This window comes from Coregonus clupeaformis, unplaced genomic scaffold, assembly GCF_020615455.1.
Source record: "Coregonus clupeaformis isolate EN_2021a unplaced genomic scaffold, ASM2061545v1 scaf1312, whole genome shotgun sequence".
Classification (NCBI taxonomy): domain Eukaryota; kingdom Metazoa; phylum Chordata; class Actinopteri; order Salmoniformes; family Salmonidae; genus Coregonus; species Coregonus clupeaformis.
Window position 1 is genome coordinate 88,257 of NW_025534766.1, and position 21,744 is coordinate 110,000.

The following is a 21,744-nucleotide window of genomic DNA, read 5'->3' on the forward strand; positions in this document are numbered from 1 at the left end:
CCTTTCCATGGTAAAATCAACACATGCAAACTAAGAAAGAAAAAAAAACATTGTTACATTTCAGGTCAGTTTATTTATGTTACACATTTATGACAATTATATGAGACATTCAAATAGGAAATTGTGGATTGTGGTAATTTAAATACAGTTGTGTAAAGTACTTAAGTAAAAATATTTTAAAGTACTACTTAAGTAGTTTTTTGGTGAATCTGTACTTTACTATTTATATTTTTGACAAGTTTTACTTTTACTCCACTACATTCCTAAAGAAAATAATGTACTTTTTACTCCATACATTTTCCCTGACACCCAAAAGTACTCGTTACATTTTGAATGCTTAGCAGGAAAACAGTCCAAAATATGTAAATTAGGTTGGAGTGTTGGAGTGTTGGAGTGTGCTCCTGGCTATCCGTAAAAAAAATATAAAATATAAACTAATGGTGCAGTTTGGTATGGATTAAGGAATTTGAAACAATTTATACTTTTACTTTTGATACTTAAGTATATTTGAGCAATTACATTTACTTTTGATACTTAAGTAAATGTAAAACCAAATACTTTTAGACTTTTACTCAAATAGTATTTTACTGGGTGACTTTCACTTTTACTTTTTCTATTAAAAGGTATCTTTACTTTTACTCAAGTATGACAATTGGGTACTTTTTCCACCACTGTTTAAAAAAGCACATTGTATGGCAGTGCAGTGTTTATGTGAGTGTGATTAGGTGTTGGTCTTTTTCCACCACTGTTTAAAAAACACATTGTATGGCAGTGCAGTGTTTATGTGAGTGTGATTAGGTGTTGGTCTTTTTCCACCACTGTTTAAAAAACACATTCTATGGCAGTGCAGTGTTTATGTGAATGTGATTAGGTGTTGGTCTTTTTCCACCACTGTTTAAAAAACACATTGTATGGCAGTGCAGTGTTTATGTGAGTGTGATTAGGTGTTGGTTTTCCAGATGAGCGTGAAGCCCTGATCCACGCGGACTGATAAGGCAGTAGCATCAGCAATCAGCTCCTACAGGAAAACACAATATCAGTCCAAACTCATCTCTCGTCACCACACTGATGATCACATACAATGACTGGATTGACTGGTTGAGGATACACACGGCATGTAAACACACACACACACACACACACACACACACACACACACACACACACACACACACACACACACACACACACACACACACACACACACACACACACACACACACACACACACACACACACACACACACACACACACACACACACACACACACATACACACATAAATACACACACACAGCATGTAAACACACACACACACACACACACACAAACACAAACACACACACATACACACACACACACACACACACACAGCATGTACACCCACACACACAGCATGTAAACACACACACACACACACACACACAGCATGTACACACACACACACACACAGCATGTACACACACACACACACACACAGCATGTAAACACACACACACACGGCATGATCAGAACTTTGAACTCACAGTACATGCTAACAAAATAGTCATATTCACCACTCTTGTTTGGGGAAATGAAAATGGATAATCTAGTCTGGGTTTGTATTGAGACATGACCCCTTCAAATAAAATATATATCATGGGGATTATAAACTAGTTCCATTATGACTATAGCTTCCCTGCAAACGACACTGCACACATACATAGGAGTGTTTGTGTGTGTGTGTGTGTGTGTGTGTGTGTGTGTGTGTGTGTGTGTGTGTGTGTGTGTGTGTGTATGTGTGTAGCAGCAACCTGACACTAACATGGTGAAAGAGAAATGGAACAGCCTGTTATTTGAACTTCTTATCCAGTGTGAAAACACTAAAGGAGAGGAATGGCTGGGCTGGTGCTGCAATACCATTTATTCAAATACATCACTACTGCATCTCTCTGACTCTGTGTCTTTACCTACACAACCTGGGATTAATCTCAGTCTCCAATGTTCCCTCTCAAATTATTATTTATGGAGTGTGTTGCTATCGGTTACAAGGTGTTGATAGTCAGAGTGAATACAGTATACTGTACCTCCAGATTAAGACGCGTCATCGCAGGGTTAATGAGGATACAGACAAAATGTCATCTTCCAAATGTGTCCTATTACCATCCGCTCCTCCCGCCCTCTGTGATCACCTTACTGCCATCCATCTCCTCTGCTGTTGATTAGTATTGTCTTACGCTTCCTGTACTCTCTGTGTAACTTCCTCTGGCTGCTCGTAGCTCATGTTTATTACAAAGGAACCACAAGGTGACCTCCCTGATTACAGCTATTAGATAATGAGTCATGGCAGACATCTTGTTCTGGCATATTATCACTCATCGACGGTGGGACCAATTCTAAGCCTACAGTCTAGCCACTGTTGTAAGAAAGACAGTGGCACAATGTGCTTGGCCCAAAGTCAGAGACTAACTGGGGGTAGAGTAGAACCTCTGAGTAGGCATGCTCTTCTTCATCAGTTCTGCTTCTTCACAACTATTTCTACACTGTCTTGTACTGACCTTAGCTATGTCTACTGAAATCAATGTCTGTTCTGAGTGTGTTGTGTTTACATTTTAGTCATTTAGCAGACGCTCTTATCCAGAGCGACTTACAGTTAGTGCACACATTATTTTTTTTCATACCCCCTGTGGGAATCGAACCCACAACCCTGGCGTTGCAAACGCCATGCTCTATCAACTGAGCTACATCCCTGCCGGCCATTCCCTCCCCTACCCTGGACGATGCTGGGCCAATTGCTACGACAGGGCCTGAATTCGAACCAGGAACTCTAGTGGCACAGCTAGCACTGCGATGCAGTGCCTTAGACCACTGCGCCACTCGGGAGACTCGTGAGTGGTGTTGTGGTGTGGTGTGGTGTGTTGTGGTGTGTTGTGGTGCGGTGTGTTGTGTTTTGGTGTGGTGTGGTAGGGTGTGTTGTGGTATGGTATGGGTGTGGTGTGGTGTGTTGTGGTGTGTTGTGGTGCAGTGTGTTGTGTTTTGGTGTGGTATGGTATGGTGTAGTGTGTGTCTCACCTCAGTGACTGTGTTGTGTTGGTGGGTGATCTTGTTCTCTGAGCCTGAGATATTTCGTAAGATGACCTCCGTGACAGGAACACTCCCGGCCCCCCATACCTTCACCATACCCAGGGTCAGCCTCTCAGCCTCCGGCAGACCATTGAACATCACACTGCAGGTCAGAATGTTCTGGGGCGACAGGAGGACAAGAGAGAAAGATCAAAAGGAGAAAACGGTGAAGGTTTTATGTCATGGTGTTTGACAGTAAATGTAAACACTTGGAGTTGGACTTGAACCAAATCAACTACAGTACAGTTACAGGGCAAGCACACTACCACAAGGTAGAACTCTTTAAAGGGTGATACTACACCACCACCCCTAATAACAGCCTACTTACCAAAACACACACACGCAGACACACACACACACACACGCCAGCCCACTGAAATATGAGCTCGCCATTGCTGGACCGATATCCATTTGTAGATGAATTGAGCTAATGCGTGTGTTCTGGTCCATTCTGGGGCTCCATTCTGGCTCCATTCGCCTTGTTTATCATTATCAGGATTATTTGAGGATTGAAATCACCAGAAGGAGCTGCTCTGTGCTGTGGCTGGTCTGATTAACTAGCTGGGCATATTGTCACACACACACATCCATCCAATGTGGCATATTACCCACAGATCAGCTGGGCAGCAATGTCCTCATTGCCTGACTCCTCCTCCCACATCTGACTCTCTAAACGGGTCCACACACACGCACGCACACACACACACACACACACACACACACTCTGGCTCTGTCTTATCAGTGAAATTGTTTTGGAATGGGGCTAATGGCAGGCAGAGGACAGCCACAGATGTTTGGCTACCAAAGTGTGTGTGTGTGTGTGTGTGTGGGGGGGGGGGTGCATGTGTGTATGTGTGTGAGTGTGACTCCCATTGGTCCCATTAATGACTGAGTTTCTGCCCTATCACAAAGGAACATAAACAGTGTGTCCCGGTTGGACCCCAAACTTTATTCACCCCAACCCCAATAAGAGACAGGTAGGTCGTCTACTGTTGTTAGTTCCCATTCACTCCAATCCATAACATCAACAAAGTGCTTTTGAGTGATGTTCAAGAAGCTAGACACTGAAAGGGTTCTCCGGTCCCACACCAGGTAACCTGTCAGCATGTGAACTCACCGAAGCAACTGTGAACGAAATATGTAGGTACTGGTTTTTCTCATACGTATCTGGAGGGAGGGAGAGAGACAGAGAGAGAGAGATAGAGAGAGAGAGACAGAGAGAGAGAGAGAGAGAGAGAGAGAGAGAGAGAGAGAGACAGAGAGAGATAAAAGAGTGAGTGATGGAGAGCATATTTACAGGCAGAGACAGGGCTATTAGAGTAATAGTTCCTGTCATTCCTCTTCTCTATCTCTCACGCTCCCTTCTTCTACCTGACAGCAGAGCAGCTCTCAAACCCCTTCAAACACACTCCACCATGTCAGAGACAGACACTGTGTGTGTATGTGTGTGTGTGTGTGTGTGTGTGCGTGCGTGTGTGCATGTGTGTGTGTGTGTGTGTGTGCGTGTGTGTGCCTGTGTGTGTGTGTGTGTGCGTGAGTACTCGTCACTGCATCAAAGCTGTCTGTCCATGTCTGCTTAGCATTAATGGGAATTCATTTTATTTTACTTTCTATAGATATTGTGTGTATGTGTGTGTGTGTGTTTGCGTAAGAAAACTGTATGCATACATGTGTGGGCAATGCTTGCAGGTATGTAAGTTTGTAGGATAAATGTAACTGTGTCTGTGTGTGTGTGTGTGTGTGTGTGTGTGTGTGTGTGTGTGTGTGTGTGTGTGTGTGTGTGTGTGTGTGTGTGTGTATGTCTGTGATGTGTCTACTCACCGATCCCCTCCCCATCATCCCAGAACAGGGAACCTTGTGCAGTTCTCTCGTCGCTCAGGGCAACGATCAGCCCCAGAGGATTCTTCCGACTGAAGGGGGATGGAGAGAGACAATCAGCAAGAGAGAAGGAGAGAGAGAGAGAGAGAGAGAGAGAGAGAGAGAGAGAGAGAGAGAGAGAGAGAGAGAGAGAGAGAGAGAGAGAGAGAGAGAAGGTGATTGTGGACCGCTGAAGGACAATGACAAGTGTATGTCACCTGCAGTGCATTGTGGGGGTTTATTTATACCTTTTTCTAAGGACAGACATTAATATTCATGTTACAGTGTTACATCTGATCCCTCACCATTGTCTCCCTCCCTCCACAATGAAAACACACACACACACACACACACACACCTGTAGTGTGTATTGTTCTCTGGTTTCTGCCAGGGCAGGATGTATCCTCCTCTCACGTGGAGGTTGATGTGGTGGAGAGGTGTTGGCATGGTTAACATCTGGCCCCTCACCGGAACAGCCTCAGCCTGGACACAACATAACAACAAAATAAATCATTAATATGAATACAACAGACATCCACATTTATTCTAAATGTATTTTTAACATCAATTTCTACATTTCTATGAATGTTGATGCCTCACCGTGTGGAAGTCATACCAGCGGTCATCTGGGACATAGCCGTTTACCTCTCTGGCCCCCTGTCAATCAAATAGGGTCAGATTACACATAAAACAATATGTCAATCAAATAGGGTCAATCAACACATAAAACAATATGTCAATCAAATAGGGTCAAATAACACATAAAACAATCTGTCAATCAAATAGGGTCAATCAACACATAAAACAATATGTCAATCAAATAGGGTCAATCAACACATAAAACAATATGTCAATCAAATAGGGTCAAATAACACATAAAACAATCTGTCAATCAAATAGGGTCAATCAACACATAAAACAATATGTCAATCAAATAGGGTCAAATAACACATAAAACAATCTGTCAATCAAATAGGGTCAAATAACACATAAAACAATATGTCAATCAAATAGGGTTAAATAACACATAAAACAATCCAGCCCAGGACTTACACTACCAGTCAAAAGTTCGGACACACCTACTCATTCAAGGGTTTTTCTATATTTTTGCTATTTTCTACATTGCAGAATAATAGTGAAGACATCAAAACTATGAAATAACACATATGGAATCTTGTAGTAACAAAAAAAAAGTGTTAAACAAATCAAAATATATTTTGGATTTTCGATTCTTCAAAGTTTGATTGGCCCAGCGTCGTCCAGGGTAGGGGAGGGAATGGCAGGCAGGGATATAGCTCAGTTGATAAAGCATGGCGTTTGCAACGCCAGGGTTGTGGGTTCGATTCCCACAGGGGGTATGAAAAAAATAATAATGTATGCACTAACTGTAAGTCGCTCTGGATAAGAGCGTCTGCTAAATGACTAAAATGTAAAAATGTCTATGATGAAACTGGCTCTCATGAGGACCGCCACAGGAATGGAAGACCCAGAGTTACCTCTGCTGCAGACGATAAGTTCATTAGAGTTATCTGCACCTCAGATTGCAGCCTAAATAAATGCTTCACAGAGTTCAAGTATCAGACAAATCTCAACATTAACTGTTCAATGGAGACTGTGGGAATCAGGCCTTCATTGTCAAATTACTGCAAAGAAACCACTAATAAAGGACACCAATAATAAGAAGAGACTTGCTTAGGCCAAGAAACACGAGCAATGGACATCAGACCGGTGGAAATCTGTCCTTTGGTCTGATGAGTCCAAATTTTAGATTTTTTTTTCCAACCGCCGTGTCTTTGTGAGAAGCAGAGTAGGTGAAGGGATGATCTCTGCATGTGTGGTTTCCCACCATGAAGCATGGAGGAGGAGGTGTGATGGTGTGGGGGTGCTATGCTGGTGACACTGTCAGTGATTTATTTAGAATTCAAGGCACACTTAACCAGCATGCCTACCACAGCTTTCTGCAGCGATATGCCATCCCATCTGGTTTGCGCTTAGTGGGACTATCATTTGTTTTTCAACAGGACAATAACCCAACACACCTCCAGGCTGTGTAAGGGCTATTTGACCATGAAGGAGAGTGATGGAGTGCTGCATCAGATGACCTGGCCTCCACAATCACACAACCTCAACCCAATTGAGATGGTTTAAGATGAGTAGGACCGCAGAGTGAAGGAAAAGCAGCCAACAAGTGCTCAGCATATGTGGGAACTCCTTCAAGACTGTTGAAAAAGCATTCCAGGTGAAGCTGGTTGAGAGAATGCCAAGAGTGTGCAAAGCTGTCATCAAGGCAAAGGGTGGCTACTTTGAATAATCTCAAAGATAAAATATATTTTGATTTGTTTAACACTTTTTTGGTTACAACATGATTCCATATGTGTTATTTCATAGTTTTGGATGTCTTCACGATTATTCTACAATGTAGAAAATAGTAAAAATAAAGAACAACCCTTGAATGAGTAGGTGTGTTCAAACATTTGACTGGTACTGTGTATTAGACATATCAGAACATTGAGCGTAATGTTTGAAAGACCTAAATTACTTGTGTGAATTGCTATGTGGGAACGTTGACAGGGAATGTGTCACAGATATATAAGTGGTTAGTTACCTCATCCAGGACAGATATATGTGGTTAGTTACCTCATGCACGACAGATATATAAGTGGTTAGTTACCTCATCCAGGACTGATATATAAGTGGTTAGTTACCTCATCCAGGACAGATATATGTGGTTAGTTACCTCATGCACGACAGATATATAAGTGGTTAGTTACCTCATCCAGGACTGATATATAAGTGGTTAGTTACCTCATCCAGGACTGATATATGTGGTTAGTTACCTCATCCAGGACTGATATATAAGTGGTTAGTTACCTCATCCAGGACTGATATATAAGTGGTTAGTTACCTCATCCAGGACTGATATATAAGTGGTTAGTTACCTCATCCAGGACTGATATATAAGTGGTTAGTTACCTCATGCACGACAGATATATAAGTGGTTAGTTACCTCATCCAGGACTGATATATGTGGTTAGTTACCTCATGCACGACAGATATATAAGTGGTTAGTTACCTCATCCAGGACAGATATATGTGGTTAGTTACCTCATCCAGGACAGATATATGTGGTTAGTTACCTCATGCACGACAGATATATAAGTGGTTAGTTACCTCATCCAGGACTGATATATAAGTGGTTAGTTACCTCATCCAGGACTGATATATAAGTGGTTAGTTACCTCATCCAGGACAGATATATGTGGTTAGTTACCTCATGCACGACAGATATATAAGTGGTTAGTTACCTCATCCAGGACTGATATATAAGTGGTTAGTTACCTCATCCAGGACTGATATATAAGTGGTTAACCTCATCCAGGACAGATATATATGTAGTTAGTTACCTCATCCAGGACCGGGCTGATGAGCAGAGCAGGACCCCATAGGAACTGTCTGTGGATGTCCCACGTCTTCCTGTCATTCACGAACCTGCCAGAGGACACATTGATACACACTCATATCAAGGGTACATTTCTCCTCCATCTACAGTGGGGAAAAAAAGTATTTAGTCAGCCACCAATTGTGCAAGTTCTCCCACTTAAAAAGATGAGAGAGGCCTGTAATTTTCATCATAGGTACACGTCAACTATAACAGACAAAATGAGAAAAGAAAATCCTGAAAATCACATTGCAGGATTTTTTATGAATTTATTTGCAAATTATGGTGGAAAATAAGTATTTGGTCAATAACAAAAGTTTCTCAATACTTTGTTATATACCCTTTGTTGGCAATGGCACAGGTCAAACGTTTTCTGTAAGTCTTCACAAGCTTTTCACACACTGTTGCTGGTATTTTGGCCCATTCCTCCATGCAGATCTCCTCTAAAGCAGTGATGTTTTGGGGCTGTCGCTGGGCAACACAGACTTTCAACTCCCTCCAAAGACTTTCTATGGGGTTGAGATCTGGAGACTGGCTAGGCCACTCCAGGACCTTGAAATGCTTCTTACGAGGCCACTCCTTCGTTGCCCGGGCGGTGTGTTTGGGATCATTGTCATACTGAAAGACCCAGCCACATTTCATCTTCAATGCCCTTGCTGATGGACGGAGGTTTTCACTCAAAATCTCACGATACATGGCCCCATTCATTCTTTCCTTTACACGGATCAGTCGTCCTGGTCCCTTTGCAGAAAAACAGCCCCAACGCATGATGTTTCCACCCCCATGCTTCACAGTAGGTATGGTGTTCTTTGGATGCAACTCAGCATTCTTTGTCCTCCAAACACGACGAGTTGAGTTTTTACCAAAAAGTGCTATTTTGGTTTCATCTGACCATATGACATTCTCCCAATCCTCTTCTGGATCATCCAAATGCACTCTAGCAAACTTCAGACGGGCCTGGACATGTACTGGCTTAAGCAGGGGGCACTGCAGGATTTGAGTCCCTGGCGGCGTAGTGTGTTACTGATGGTAGGCTTTGTTACTTTGGTCCCAGCTCTCTGCAGGTCATTCACTAGGTCCCCCCGTGTGGTTCTGGGATTTTTGCTCACCGTTCTTGTGATCATTTTGACCCCACGGGGTGAGATCTTGCGTGGATCCCCAGATCGAGGGAGATTATCAGTGGTCTTGTATGTCTTCCATTTCCTAATAATTGCTCCCACAGTTGATTTCTTCAAACCAAGCTGCTTACCTATTGCAGATTCAGTCTTCCCAGCCTGGTGCAGGTCTACAATTTTGTTTCTGGTGTCCTTTGACAGCTCTTTGGTCTTGGCCATAGTGGAGTTTGGAGTGTGACTGTTTGAGGTTGTGGACAGGTGTCTTTTATACTGATAACAAGTTCAAACAGGTGCCATTAATACAGGTAACGAGTGGAGGACAGAGGATCCTCTTAAAGAAGAAGTTACAGGTCTGTGAGAGCCAGAAATCTTGCTTGTTTGTAGGTGACCAAATATTTATTTTCCACCATAATTTGCAAATAAATTCATTAAAAATCCTACAATGTGATTTTCTGGATTTTTTTTCTCAATTTGTCTGTCATAGTTGACGTGTACCTATGATGAAAATTACAGGCCTCTCTCATCTTTTTAAGTGGGAAAACTTGCACAATTGGTGGCTGACTAAATACTTTTTTTCCCCACTGTATGGACTGGGCCGAAAAAAACAAGCTGAAACCCATATCGATAATATTGGCAGCCAGGTCACCAGCGATAGGAGTCAGTATTCAACATCCATCCATGTCTGAGGACGTTGGGAGATGACTTGGAAACAGGCCTCTAGGGGCAACAGTGAATGCTGTTACCTTCAAGGAGGTTTCAGTTTTGCTAGGGTGTTGTGGACGGGGTTGGCAGATGAGTGTAAGCATCTGCCCTGGTACCAAAGATTTCTTGTTTGAATCAAGTGATTCAAATCAAGTGACATTTTTAGTTTTTTGTGGTACGCCTAGGCCAAATCTTAACCCTTACCTTAACCATTCGGAGTTAATACCAACATTTTAAGATTTTGGAGTTAATGGCTAAACTTAAACCTAACCTTAAAAATTAAAAGTTAATGCCTAAACTTAACCTTAAACACTTCGAAATTTGACGTTTGAGAAAACATGTATGAACGACTACTTCTGACTTGAGACTGTCAGCGCTAGTTGAATATGCGTGTGTGTGTGTGCTCGTGTGTTTGTGCGTCTTTGTGTGTGTGTACTCACTCATGCATTAGTGGTCGGACCACTGTACTTCCTTGGCTGTGGGCGTAAAACATGAGTGTGTAGAGGTAGGGTAGGAGTGTGTAGCGGATATTCAACACATCACGAGAAGCCTCAGAAAACGACGCATCCCACGACACAGGGTCTTGTCTCTGTAACACGCATACACACACACACACACACACACACACACACACACACACACACACACACACACACACACAGAGAAACAAAACACAGAAACACACGCACAGACAGAACAGAAACACACACACACACAGAGTAGTTAATGAATGACAGTACAGCTGCACATACAGTGTCTTGTACGTGTTACCAGATAGCCGTTCAAAATAATGATGTTAACATACACACTATAGGTCCAGAACAGTGATGTTAACATACACACTATAGGTCCAGAACAGTGATGTTAACATACACACTATAGGTCCAGAACAGTGATGTTAACATACGCACTATAGGTCCAGAACAGTTACATACACACTATAGGTCCAGAACAGTTACATACACACTATAGGTCAAATTAATTACAATGTATTTCTCAGGAATAATTTTGTTTTAAAAAGTAACTTCTGTGTTTCTTTTGTAATAGTTGTTGGGTTAAGTGGGTTTATGGAACATGTAATGGGGTCAATGGTCAGCCTGCCAGGAAATAACCCATTACACACACACACCTTCAAGCACTAGAGGAAACAAGACTCTGTGACACAGTCCAGCTGAGGATTGTGGGTAATGCCAGCTGAGAGAGGGCAGAGGACAGCTGTGGCCTACAGGACCCAGCTATAACAAACTGGGATGGATGGAGGGAGGGAGGGAGGGAGGGCGGGAGGGAAAGCGGCAGAAAGAGGGAGAGAGAGAGAGAGAGAGAGAGAGAGAGAGAGAGAGAGAGAGAGAGAGAGAGAGAGAGAGAGAGACAGAGAGACAGAGAGAGAGAGAGAGAGAGAGTGAGAGAGAGTTGGGTTGGTGGGTGGTGAACTCAGGCAGAATGAGATGCCTAAATATGTCAGATGTAGTTAGTTTGTCAAAATCTACACCGTACAGTAATCTCTATCCACAGTATTAACATTATTAGCTTCACTGTTGCTACCTGGCTGATTACATTTTCACATTATCTTGTGACCCGAAGAGTTTATAAGATTATCATATTCTGGGAGGATTTACAAGATTATAATTATCTAGTGACCCGGGAGTTCTTACCCGCTTCTCTCCACCCCTTTCACTCACTCTCCTCTCCTCTCCTCTCCTCTCCTCCCCTCCTCTCCTCTTCTCCTCTCTCTCCTCTCCTCTCCTCTCCTCTCCTCTCCTCTCCTCTCCTCTCCTCTCCTCTCCTCTCCTCTCCTCTCCTCTCCTCTCCCTTACCACCCTTTTACCAAAACCTGTACCTCTTCAGTTACCAAGAGGATAGTTGCTATGCATGGTAATTGCATGTCGTGTGTGTGTGTGTGTTCCAACCCCTTTGACTCTGGGCATGTGTGTCTACCGTTTGTGTGTAAGTCCATGTGTGCGGAGACTGCAGACTGTAAGACTTTTAATTTAAAGATGTTCAGTCCAACACAACAGTCCTCTTCAGTTAAATTAGACATCAAATAAAACTCTTTGCTTCAATACTAGAATATTGCATGGTTATCAAACTGAGGAGGAGAGAAACATACTGAGGAGGAGACAAACGAACTGAGGAGGTGAGAGAAGAACTGAGGAGGAGAGAAAACAACTGAGGAGGAGAGAAACGAACTGAGGAGGAGAGAAAATAACTGAGGAGGAGAGAAAATAACTGAGGAGGAGAGAAAATAACTGAGGAGGAGAGAAAATATCTGAGGAGGAGAGAAAATAACTGAGGAGGAGAGAAAAGAAAGGTGAGAGAATAGAGATAAGGGGTGAGGGAGAGTGAGAGATGGAGAGAGAGGAGAGAAGTGAGGGAGGGAATGTGAGGAGAGAAGTGAGGGAGAGAATGAGAGGAGAGAAGTGAGGGAGTTAATGTGAGGAGAGAAGTGAGGGAGTGAATGCGAGGAAATAAGTGAGGGAGAGAATGAGAGGAGAGAAGAGAAGTGAGGGGATGAATGAGCAGAGAGAAGTGAGGGAGAGAATGAGAGGAAATAAGGGAGGGAGTGAATGAGAGGAGAGAAGTGAGGGAGAGAAGTGAGGGAGTGAATGAGAGGAGAGAAGTGAGGGAGAGAAGTGAGGGAGTGAATGAGAGGAGAGAAGTGAGGGAGTGAATGAGAGGAGAGAAGAGAGGGAGAGAAGAGAGGGAGGGAAATAGGGAATTGTTTATGACTGGGCCCATTATTTCTCACACATCATTGAACTCCGGTGTGTGTGTGTGTGTGTGTGTGTTTGTGTGTGTGTGTGTGTGTGTGTGTGTGTGTGTGTATGTGTGTGCGTTGGTGTGTGTGTTTGTTGGACAGTTTTGGGCAGCAGTAATCACTGTCATATTTCTACATTAGGGTAGTAAGTAGCCTGAATGTTACAGTAGTCTGCAACTCTGCCCACAACAGGGTTTGACTGAGAGAGAGCAACATAACAGAGAGAGCAACACAACAGAGAGAGCAACACAACAGAGAGAGCAACACAACAGAGAGAGCAACACAACAGAGAGAGCAACACACAGAGAGAGCAACACAACAGAGAGAGCAACACAACAGAGAGAGCAACACACAGAGAGAGCAACACAACAGAGAGAGCAACACAACAGAGAGAGCAACACAACAGAGAGAGCAACACAACAGAGAGAGCAACACAACAGAGAGAGCAACACACAGAGAGAGCAACACAACAGAGAGAGCAACACAACATAGAGAGCAACACAACAGAGAGAGCAACACACAGAGAGAGCAACACAACAGAGAGAGCAACACAACAGAGAGAGCAACACAACAGAGAGAGCAACACAATAGAGAGAGCAACACAACAGAGAGAGCAACACAACAGAGAGAGCAACACAACAGAGAGAGCAACACAACAGAGAGAGCAACAGAGAGAGCAACACAACAGAGAGAGCAACAACAGAGAGAACAACAACAGAGAGAACAACAACAGAGAGCAACAACAGAGAGAGCAACACAACAGAGAGAGCAACACAACAGAGAGAGCAACAGAGAGAGCAACACAACAGAGAGAGCAACAACAGACAGCGCAACACAACAGAGAGAGCAACAACAGACAGCGCAACACAACAGAGAGCAACACACAGAGAGAGCAACAACAGAGAGAACAACAACAGAGAGCAACAACAGAGAGAGCAACACAACAGAGAGAGCAACACAACAGAGGGAACAACAACAGAGAGCAACAACAGAGAGAGCAACACAACAGAGACAGCAACACAACAGAGAGAGCAACAACAGAGAGAACAACAACAGAGAGAACAACAACAGAGAGAGCAACAAATAGAACAACACAACAGAGAGAGCAACAGAGAGAGCAAAACAACAGAGAGAGCAACAACAGAGAGAGCAACAATAGAGAGAGCAACAACAGAGAGAACAACAGAGAGAGCAACAACAGAGAGAGCAACAACAGAGAGAGCAACAACAGAGAGAGCAACAACAGAGAGAGCAACACAACAGAGAGAGCAACACAACAGAGAGAGCAACACAACAGAGAGAGCAACACAACAGAGAGAACAACAACAGAGAGAACAACAGAGAGAGCAACACAACAGAGAGAGCAACACAACAGAGAGAGCAACAACAGAGACAGCAACACTCACAAACATTTGGTTGCTAGCGTGATTACTGGAGAACGTCACCACTGTCTAGGCCATGGCAGACGTTTCCTCTCTGCTCACTCAGGAGAGAAAAGGATTGAGAAAAGAAGAGAAGGAGACAGAGCATCAACCTCCCAGACTCTTCATATCCATGAACACAATTACACAAATGACTCTGGCTGGTAGACGCAGGAAAAACCAGGGAGGGACTTTCATCCCATCTCCACACACACTATACACACACACACACACACACACACACACACACACACACACAGAGAGAGAGAGAGAGAGAGAGAGAAAAATGAGGTTATCTAGTCTAGTCACTATTCCCCCTCTCCTCTGTCCTTCCATTAATCTTTGTCTGGTTGTTCTGTCCTCTCCACTCCCTCTCTCTATCACTCCTCGTCTTCTGGCCAATACTTGAGCCTCCTGCAGGGGTTGTGTCTATGGTAAAGAAATTAGCTGTGTGCTTTAGGACTAGCTTCATTCTATGTTACACAGATCTTAATGGGGTTGGCATCACCTCAAACAGAATACCATTCAAGCTCAGTTTGTGTTGGTGATCATGGTTCTATTGAGGAATATCAAGTGTGATATATGTGAGCTGCAGTGGTAAAATGGTGTTCTGTGATGTAATGTTGAGGTGTGACTTCACTAAGGGCAAAGAGATGAGGCACGCCAGGAGGCTGTGAATGACTCAGCAAAACTCTCTGTTCTCTCTCTCTAAATTTCTCTCTCTCTCTCTCGCCCTCTCTTTCTGTCCCTCCCTCCCTCCATCCCACTCTCTCCCTCTCTCTCTCTGTCTCTATCTACCCCCTCTCTCTCTCTGGCCTTCCTAACTCCCAACTTCTGCTCAACCCTCTTCACCCTTCCTCACCACTCATACCTGCACACTCAGTTTCCCCCTTCATTACCCCAAACCCCCACCCACCACTCACCCACTCAACTGCATCTCACACCTTCTTCACTCCCTCATCCCACCCCATCTCTCACTCTGTTCTCCTGTCACGTCTCCTGTCCAGGGTGTTTCTGTCTATTTTCTCCTTGTTTAAACATCTCTTTGAAAGCCATTATTAAATGATTGGGATCGTGTTGGGGGCTCAGATCACCTTGAAAATTAAATTATGCCTCTCTCTCTCTCTCTCTCTCTCTCTCTCTCTCTCTCTCTCTCTCTCTCTCTCTCTCTCTCTCTCTCTCTCTCTCTCTCTCTCTCTCTCTCTCTCTCTCTCTCTCTCTCTCTCTCTCTCTCTCTCTCTCTCTCTCTCTCTCTGTCTGACATACACAGATGCACACACACCCTCGCTGTGTCCGTCTGGTATTCCAACTGAGGAGCATGGAAATGTAGCCCTGTCGGATCGATCTCCCGACGGCGTTATTGGATTTTCTCAGATGTGTTCCAACACTCCCAAAGGTCACTGCTAAAACGAATGCCACTGCCACTACGTCCGCTATGGCACAGACACATCATTCAGTCTGTGTGTGTGTGTGCGTGTGCATGCGTGTGTGTGTGTGTGTTGGGCCCCTGGTTTCGAGGGACCTTATCAATGGAGCGGAGCGTGTCAGTAGGTCTCTATGAAAAGCACACTGGGGTTAGCAGTGCTGGACATGTTCTAATGCTGATGCTGTCATCTACTCACAAAGAACTGTCAACTTGAAGTTCATTAATGACCCCGGGGGGACTGCCTCGCAGTGAAGGGATATGCGACTGTATGTGTGTGTTTGTCAGTGTATGGACAGGTAGATTGCTAGATTACTCACATGGTTGAACTTGCCGTTGTGGTTGCGAGAGTAAGGATAGAATGCACCAAGCTGCATCCAGCGAAGACACATCTCATACTGGGCTGGATTGAAGAACCCACATATATCAGCTCCAGTCTGAGAGAGAGATAGAGGGAGAGGAGAGAGGGGGAGAGAGAGAGGGGGAGGGAGAGAGAGAGAGAGAGAGAGAGAGAGAGAGAGAGAGGAGAGGGAGCAGAGAGAGAGAGGCAGAGAGAGAGAGAGAGAGAGAGAGAGAGAGAGAGAGAGAGAGAGAGAGAGAGAGAGAGAGAGAGAGAGAGAGAGAGAGAGAGAGAGAGAGAGAGAGAGAGAGAGAGAGAGAGAGAGAAAGAGAGAGAAAGAGAGAGACTTGAGGTAGAGTAGGAGTTTTCATCCACTGCAGTATCGGTTGTACAAAAATGTGTTTCTGTTACTTCAGTAATGTTTATATAGTGAAAACAACTTAGAAGAAGAAGACAAACAAAACAGTAACAAAATCAATAGCAATTTCTATGTAGGAAGGAGACAGTGGAGAGTCACTTACATAAGAAATTCCAAACAGACTGAACTCCATCATTCCTGTTAAATAGAGAGACAGAACAGTCAATACATAGACACATACAGTGGGGAAAAAAAGTATTTAGTCAGCCACCAATTGTGCAAGTTCTCCCACTTAAAAAGATGAGAGAGGCCTGTAATTTTCATCATAGGTACACGTCAACTATGACAGACAAATTGAGGAAGAAAATTCCTGAAAATCACATTGTAGGATTTTTAATGAATTTATTTGCAAATTATGGTGGAAAATAAGTATTTGGTCAATAACAAAAGTTTCTCAATACTTTGTTATATACCCTTTGTTGGCAATGACACAGGTCAAACGTTTTCTGTAAGTCTTCACAAGGTTTTCACACACTGTTGCTGGTATTTTGGCCCATTCCTCCATGCAGATCTCCTCTAGAGCAGTGATGTTTTGGGGCTGTCGCTGGGCAACACAGACTTTCAACTCCCTCCAAATATTTTCTATGGGGTTGAGATCTGGAGACTGGCTAGGCCACTCCAGGACCTTGAAATGCTTCTTACGAAGCCACTCCTTCGTTGCCCGGGCGGTGTGTTTGGGATCATTGTCATGCTGAAAGACCCAGCCACGTTTCATCTTCAATGCCCTTGCTGATGGAAGGAGGGTTTCACTCAAAATCTCACGATACATGGCCCCATTCATTCTTTCCTTTACACGGATCAGTCGTCCTGGTCCCTTTGCAGAAAAAACAGCCCCAAAGCATGATGTTTCCAACCCCATGCTTCACAGTATGTATGGTGTTCTTTGGATGCAACTCAGCATTCTTTGTCCTCCAAACATGACGAGTTGAGTTTTTACCAAAAAGTTATATTTTGGTTTCATCTGACCATATGACATTCTCCCAATCCTCTTCTGGATCATCCAAATGCACTTCAGACGGGCCTGGACATGTACTGGCTTAAGCAGGGGGACACGTCTGGCACTGCAGGATTTGAGTCCCTGGCGGCGTAGTGTGTTACTGATGGTAGGCTTTGTTACTTTGGTCCCAGCTCTCTGCAGGTCATTCACTAGTTCCCCCCGTGTGGTTCTGGGATTTTTGCTCACCGTTCTTGTGATCATTTTGACCCCACGGGTGAGATCTTGCGTGGAGCCCCAGATCGAGGGAGATTATCAGTGGTCTTGTATGTCTTCCATTTCCTAATAATTGCTCCCACAGTTGATTTATTCAAACCAAGCTGCTTACCTATTGCAGATTCAGTCTTCCCAGCCTGGTGCAGGTCTACAATTTTGTTTTTGGTGTCCTTTGACAGCTCTTTGGTCTTGGCCATTGTGGAGTTTGGAGTGTGACTGTTTGAGGTTGTGGACAGGTGTCTTTTATACTGATAACAAGTTCAAACAGGTGCCATTAATACAGGTAACGAGTGGAGGACAGAGGAGCCTCTTACAGAAGAAGTTACAGGTCTGTGAGAGCCAGAAATCTTGCTTGTTTGTAGGTGACCAAATACTTATTTTCCACCATAATTTGCAAATAAATTCATTAAAAATCCTACAATGGGATTTTTCTGGATTTTTTTTTCTCAATTTGTCTGTCATAGTTGACGTGTACCTATGATGAAAATTACAGGCCTCTCTCATCTTTTTTAAGTGGGAGAACTTGCACAATTGGTGGCTGACTAAATACTTTTTTTCCCCACTGATACACACACACACACACACAAACACACACACACACACACACACACACACACACACACACACACACACCTATGATTGACTTGTAGAGCTGATCCCAGCTGGAGTTGTTGTCTCCCAACCAGTGTCCAGCCCACTTCCCACTGGAGGGGTAGGTAGACCTGGTCACCACTATCCCCCTCTTGCCTGTCACACTCAGCAAGGCACTGGAGGAAGGGAGAGGGGGAGGAGAGGTAAGATATCTGCCCAGAGTCGAGCTCAGGTCAACCTATTGTATGTTTACATACTGCTTTACTCATTTCATATGTACATACTGTATTCTACTGTATTTTAGTAAATGCCACTCCGACATTGTTCGTCCTAATATTTATATATTTCTAAATTCCATTATTTTACATTTAGATTTGTGTGTATTGTTAGATACTACTGCACTGTTGTAGCTAGGAACACAAGCATTTCGCTACACCCACAATAACATCTGCTAAATATGTGTATGTGACCAATACAATTTGATTTGATTTGAACAGGCACTTAGAGCCATTGGTTGGAGCTGCTAATGAATAGTGTAGTTGCTGTACCTTGTTCATTACACAGGAGTATGACTAGATACAGAGTGACTAGATACAGAGTGACTAGATACAGAGTGACTAGATACAGAGTGACTAGATACAGAGCGACTAGATACAGAGTGACTAGATACAGAGTGACTAGATACAGAGTGACTAGATACAGAGTGACTAGATACAGAGTGACTAGATACAGAGCGACTAGATACAGTGACTAGATACAGAGTGACTAGATACAGAGTGACTAGATACAGAGTGACTAGATACAGAGCGACTAGATACAGAGCGACTAGATACAGAATGACTAGATACAGAGTGACTAGCTACAGAGTGACATGACAAGATACAGATTGACTAGATACAGAGTGACTAGATACAGATTGACTAGATACAGAGTGACATGACTAGATACAGATTGACTACATACAGAGTGACTAGATACAGATTGACTAGATACAGAGTGACATGACTAGATACAGATTGACTACATACAGATTGACTACATACAGAGTGACTAGATACAGAGTGACTAGATATAGAGTGACTAGATACAGAATGATTAGATACAGAGTGACTAGATACAGAGTTACTAGATACAGAGTGACAAGTTACAGAGCAACATGGCCAGATACAAAGTGACTGATGCTGAAAATGTTGCATTGTTCACTAATAATGATGTGTCCATACTCACTCGTATGTTGGTTTGGTGTGGGACCATCCATACAGGTTGTGTACGTCATAGTGTTTAACTGGGGTACCATCACTGAGGTGCTGTTGGCTGTTCATGCACATAGTCTTATGGTTGAGACCGCGGTGTCTGGACTCCAGGGCTGGAGAGACAAACACAACATACTTACTGTCCTGAACACAGCAGGGAGAAGGGAGGGTTTAGGTGGTTGTGACTAGGGCTGTGGTGGTCATGAAATTTAGTCAGATGGTGATTGTCAAGCAAATAACTGCCGGACGCACGGTAATTGACCGTTAATTAACATGAACACATTTAGCATCTCCTGGCTTCCACGCATAGCCTACATGCCACTGATGAAGACCTTTGGAACATCTACAATACCGGTCAAAAGTTTTAGAACACCTGCTCATTCAAGGGTTTTTCTTTATTTTTACTATTTTCTACATTGTAGAATAATAGTGAAGACATCAAAACTATGAAATAACACATATGGACTCATGTAATAACCAAAAAAGTGTTAAACATACGAAAATATATTTTATATTTGAGATTCTTCAAATAGCCACCCTTTGCCTTGATGGCCCTGTGTAGCTCAGTTGGTAGAGCATGGCGCTTGCAACGCCAGGGTTGTGGGTTCGATTCCCACGGGGGGCCAGTATGAAAAAATTTATGCACTCAATAACTGTAAGTCGCTCTGGATAACAGCGTCTGCTAAATGACTAAAAATGTAAAAATGTTAAAACAAATGCTATCAATTAGTGGGAAAACAATGTTTAGTCTATGTAAAGGTGTGTGTCTTGATAAAGGTGTGAATGTCTTGATAAAGGTGTGAGTGTCTTGATAAAGGTGTGAATGTCTTGATAAAGGTGTGAATGTCTTGATAAAGGTGTGAGTGTCTTGATAAAGGTGTGAGTGTCTTGATGAAGGTGTGAATGTCTTGATAAAGGTGTGAGTGTCTTGATAAAGGTGTGAATGTCTTGATAAAGGTGTGAGTGTCTTGATAAAGGTGTGAGTGTCTTGATAAAGGTGTGAGTGTCTTGATAAAGGTGTGAGTGTCTTGATAATGTTGTGTGTCTTGATAAAGGTGTGAGTGTCTTGATAAAGGTGTGAGTGTCTTGACAAAGGTGTGTGTCTTGATAACAGTGTGAGTTTCTTGATAAAGTTGTGAGTGTCTTGATAAAGTTGTGTGTCTTGATAAAGGTGTGAGTTTCTTGATAAAGGTGTGAGTGTCTTGATAAAGGTGTGAGTATGTTGATAAAGGTGTGAGTGTCTTGATAACGGTGTGAGTGTCTTGATAACGGTGTGAGTGTCTTGATTCAGGTGTGAGTGTCTTGATAAAGGTGTGAGTGTCTTGATAAAGGTGTGAGTATCTTGATAAAGGTGTGAGTGTCTTGATAACGGTGTGAGTGTCTATATTCAGGTGTGAGTGTCTGATAAAGGTGTGAGTGTTCTTACGTGGCATGTATGGGGGCATATCGTAGACAGCGGGACCCAGACACTTCTCTCCAACGGTTCCATGGACAAAGCTGGATGGTTCGTTCATGTCCTAAGCACACAATCACACTCAAGGTAAATGACAGAATGTGTGTGTGTGTGTGCACGCGTGTGCAGTGGTATGATTTCACTCACGATCCAGAGGCCATCAAACTTCATGGTATTATGGTAGAAATCTGCAATCTCCTGATGCCACCACGTTGCTGTACGACTCATGAAGAAGTCTGGGAATGCCGCATAAGACCGGTAGATCTGGGATTGGCCAGAGAACACATGACCAAAGGAACGTTAAGACATGTCAGTAATTGGACTGTAAAACAGGAAGTGTCCTGTGTCAGGTTCTGTGATTGGATAGTTGATGTGTTAACAGGAAGTGAGACATACCTCTACTTGCGTGTCCCAGTCCACAGACTCATTGACTACAACACCAGGGAAGTCAGGCCACACCTACAGCAGATGGAAAATATAACTTTAGTAGAGTCTAATAGAGACAATTAGTGGAGTTTAATAGAGAATAGAGAGCCGGGTTAACACAACAGCTTATTGAATATGATGACAGTCATCAGACTCATACAGTCTCTCTCTCTCTCTCTCTCTCTCTCTCTCTCTGTCTCTGTCTGTCTCTGTCTGTCTCTGTCTGTCTCTGTCTGTCT

At 43.4% G+C, this 21,744-nt stretch overlaps 1 protein-coding gene across 1 annotated transcript in view; it reads right to left on the minus strand.

Annotated features, from left to right (window-relative positions):
• Positions 1-601: 601 nt before the first annotated feature.
• The window catches only part of LOC121567588 (maltase-glucoamylase, intestinal), a gene marked incomplete at its 5' end in the record, with an annotated part of 65,022 nt that continues 43,879 nt past the window's right edge, over positions 602-21,744 (minus strand). Inside the window, 15 exon segments of the mRNA XM_045218003.1 lie at positions 602-1,018; positions 3,052-3,222; positions 4,220-4,269; positions 4,924-5,012; positions 5,318-5,442; positions 5,560-5,616; positions 8,364-8,448; positions 10,656-10,804; positions 16,135-16,251; positions 16,676-16,710; positions 18,416-18,549; positions 19,601-19,739; positions 21,053-21,143; positions 21,227-21,343; positions 21,476-21,538. Of these exon segments, the coding sequence (XP_045073938.1) occupies positions 941-1,018; positions 3,052-3,222; positions 4,220-4,269; positions 4,924-5,012; positions 5,318-5,442; positions 5,560-5,616; positions 8,364-8,448; positions 10,656-10,804; positions 16,135-16,251; positions 16,676-16,710; positions 18,416-18,549; positions 19,601-19,739; positions 21,053-21,143; positions 21,227-21,343; positions 21,476-21,538 (1,500 nt within the window).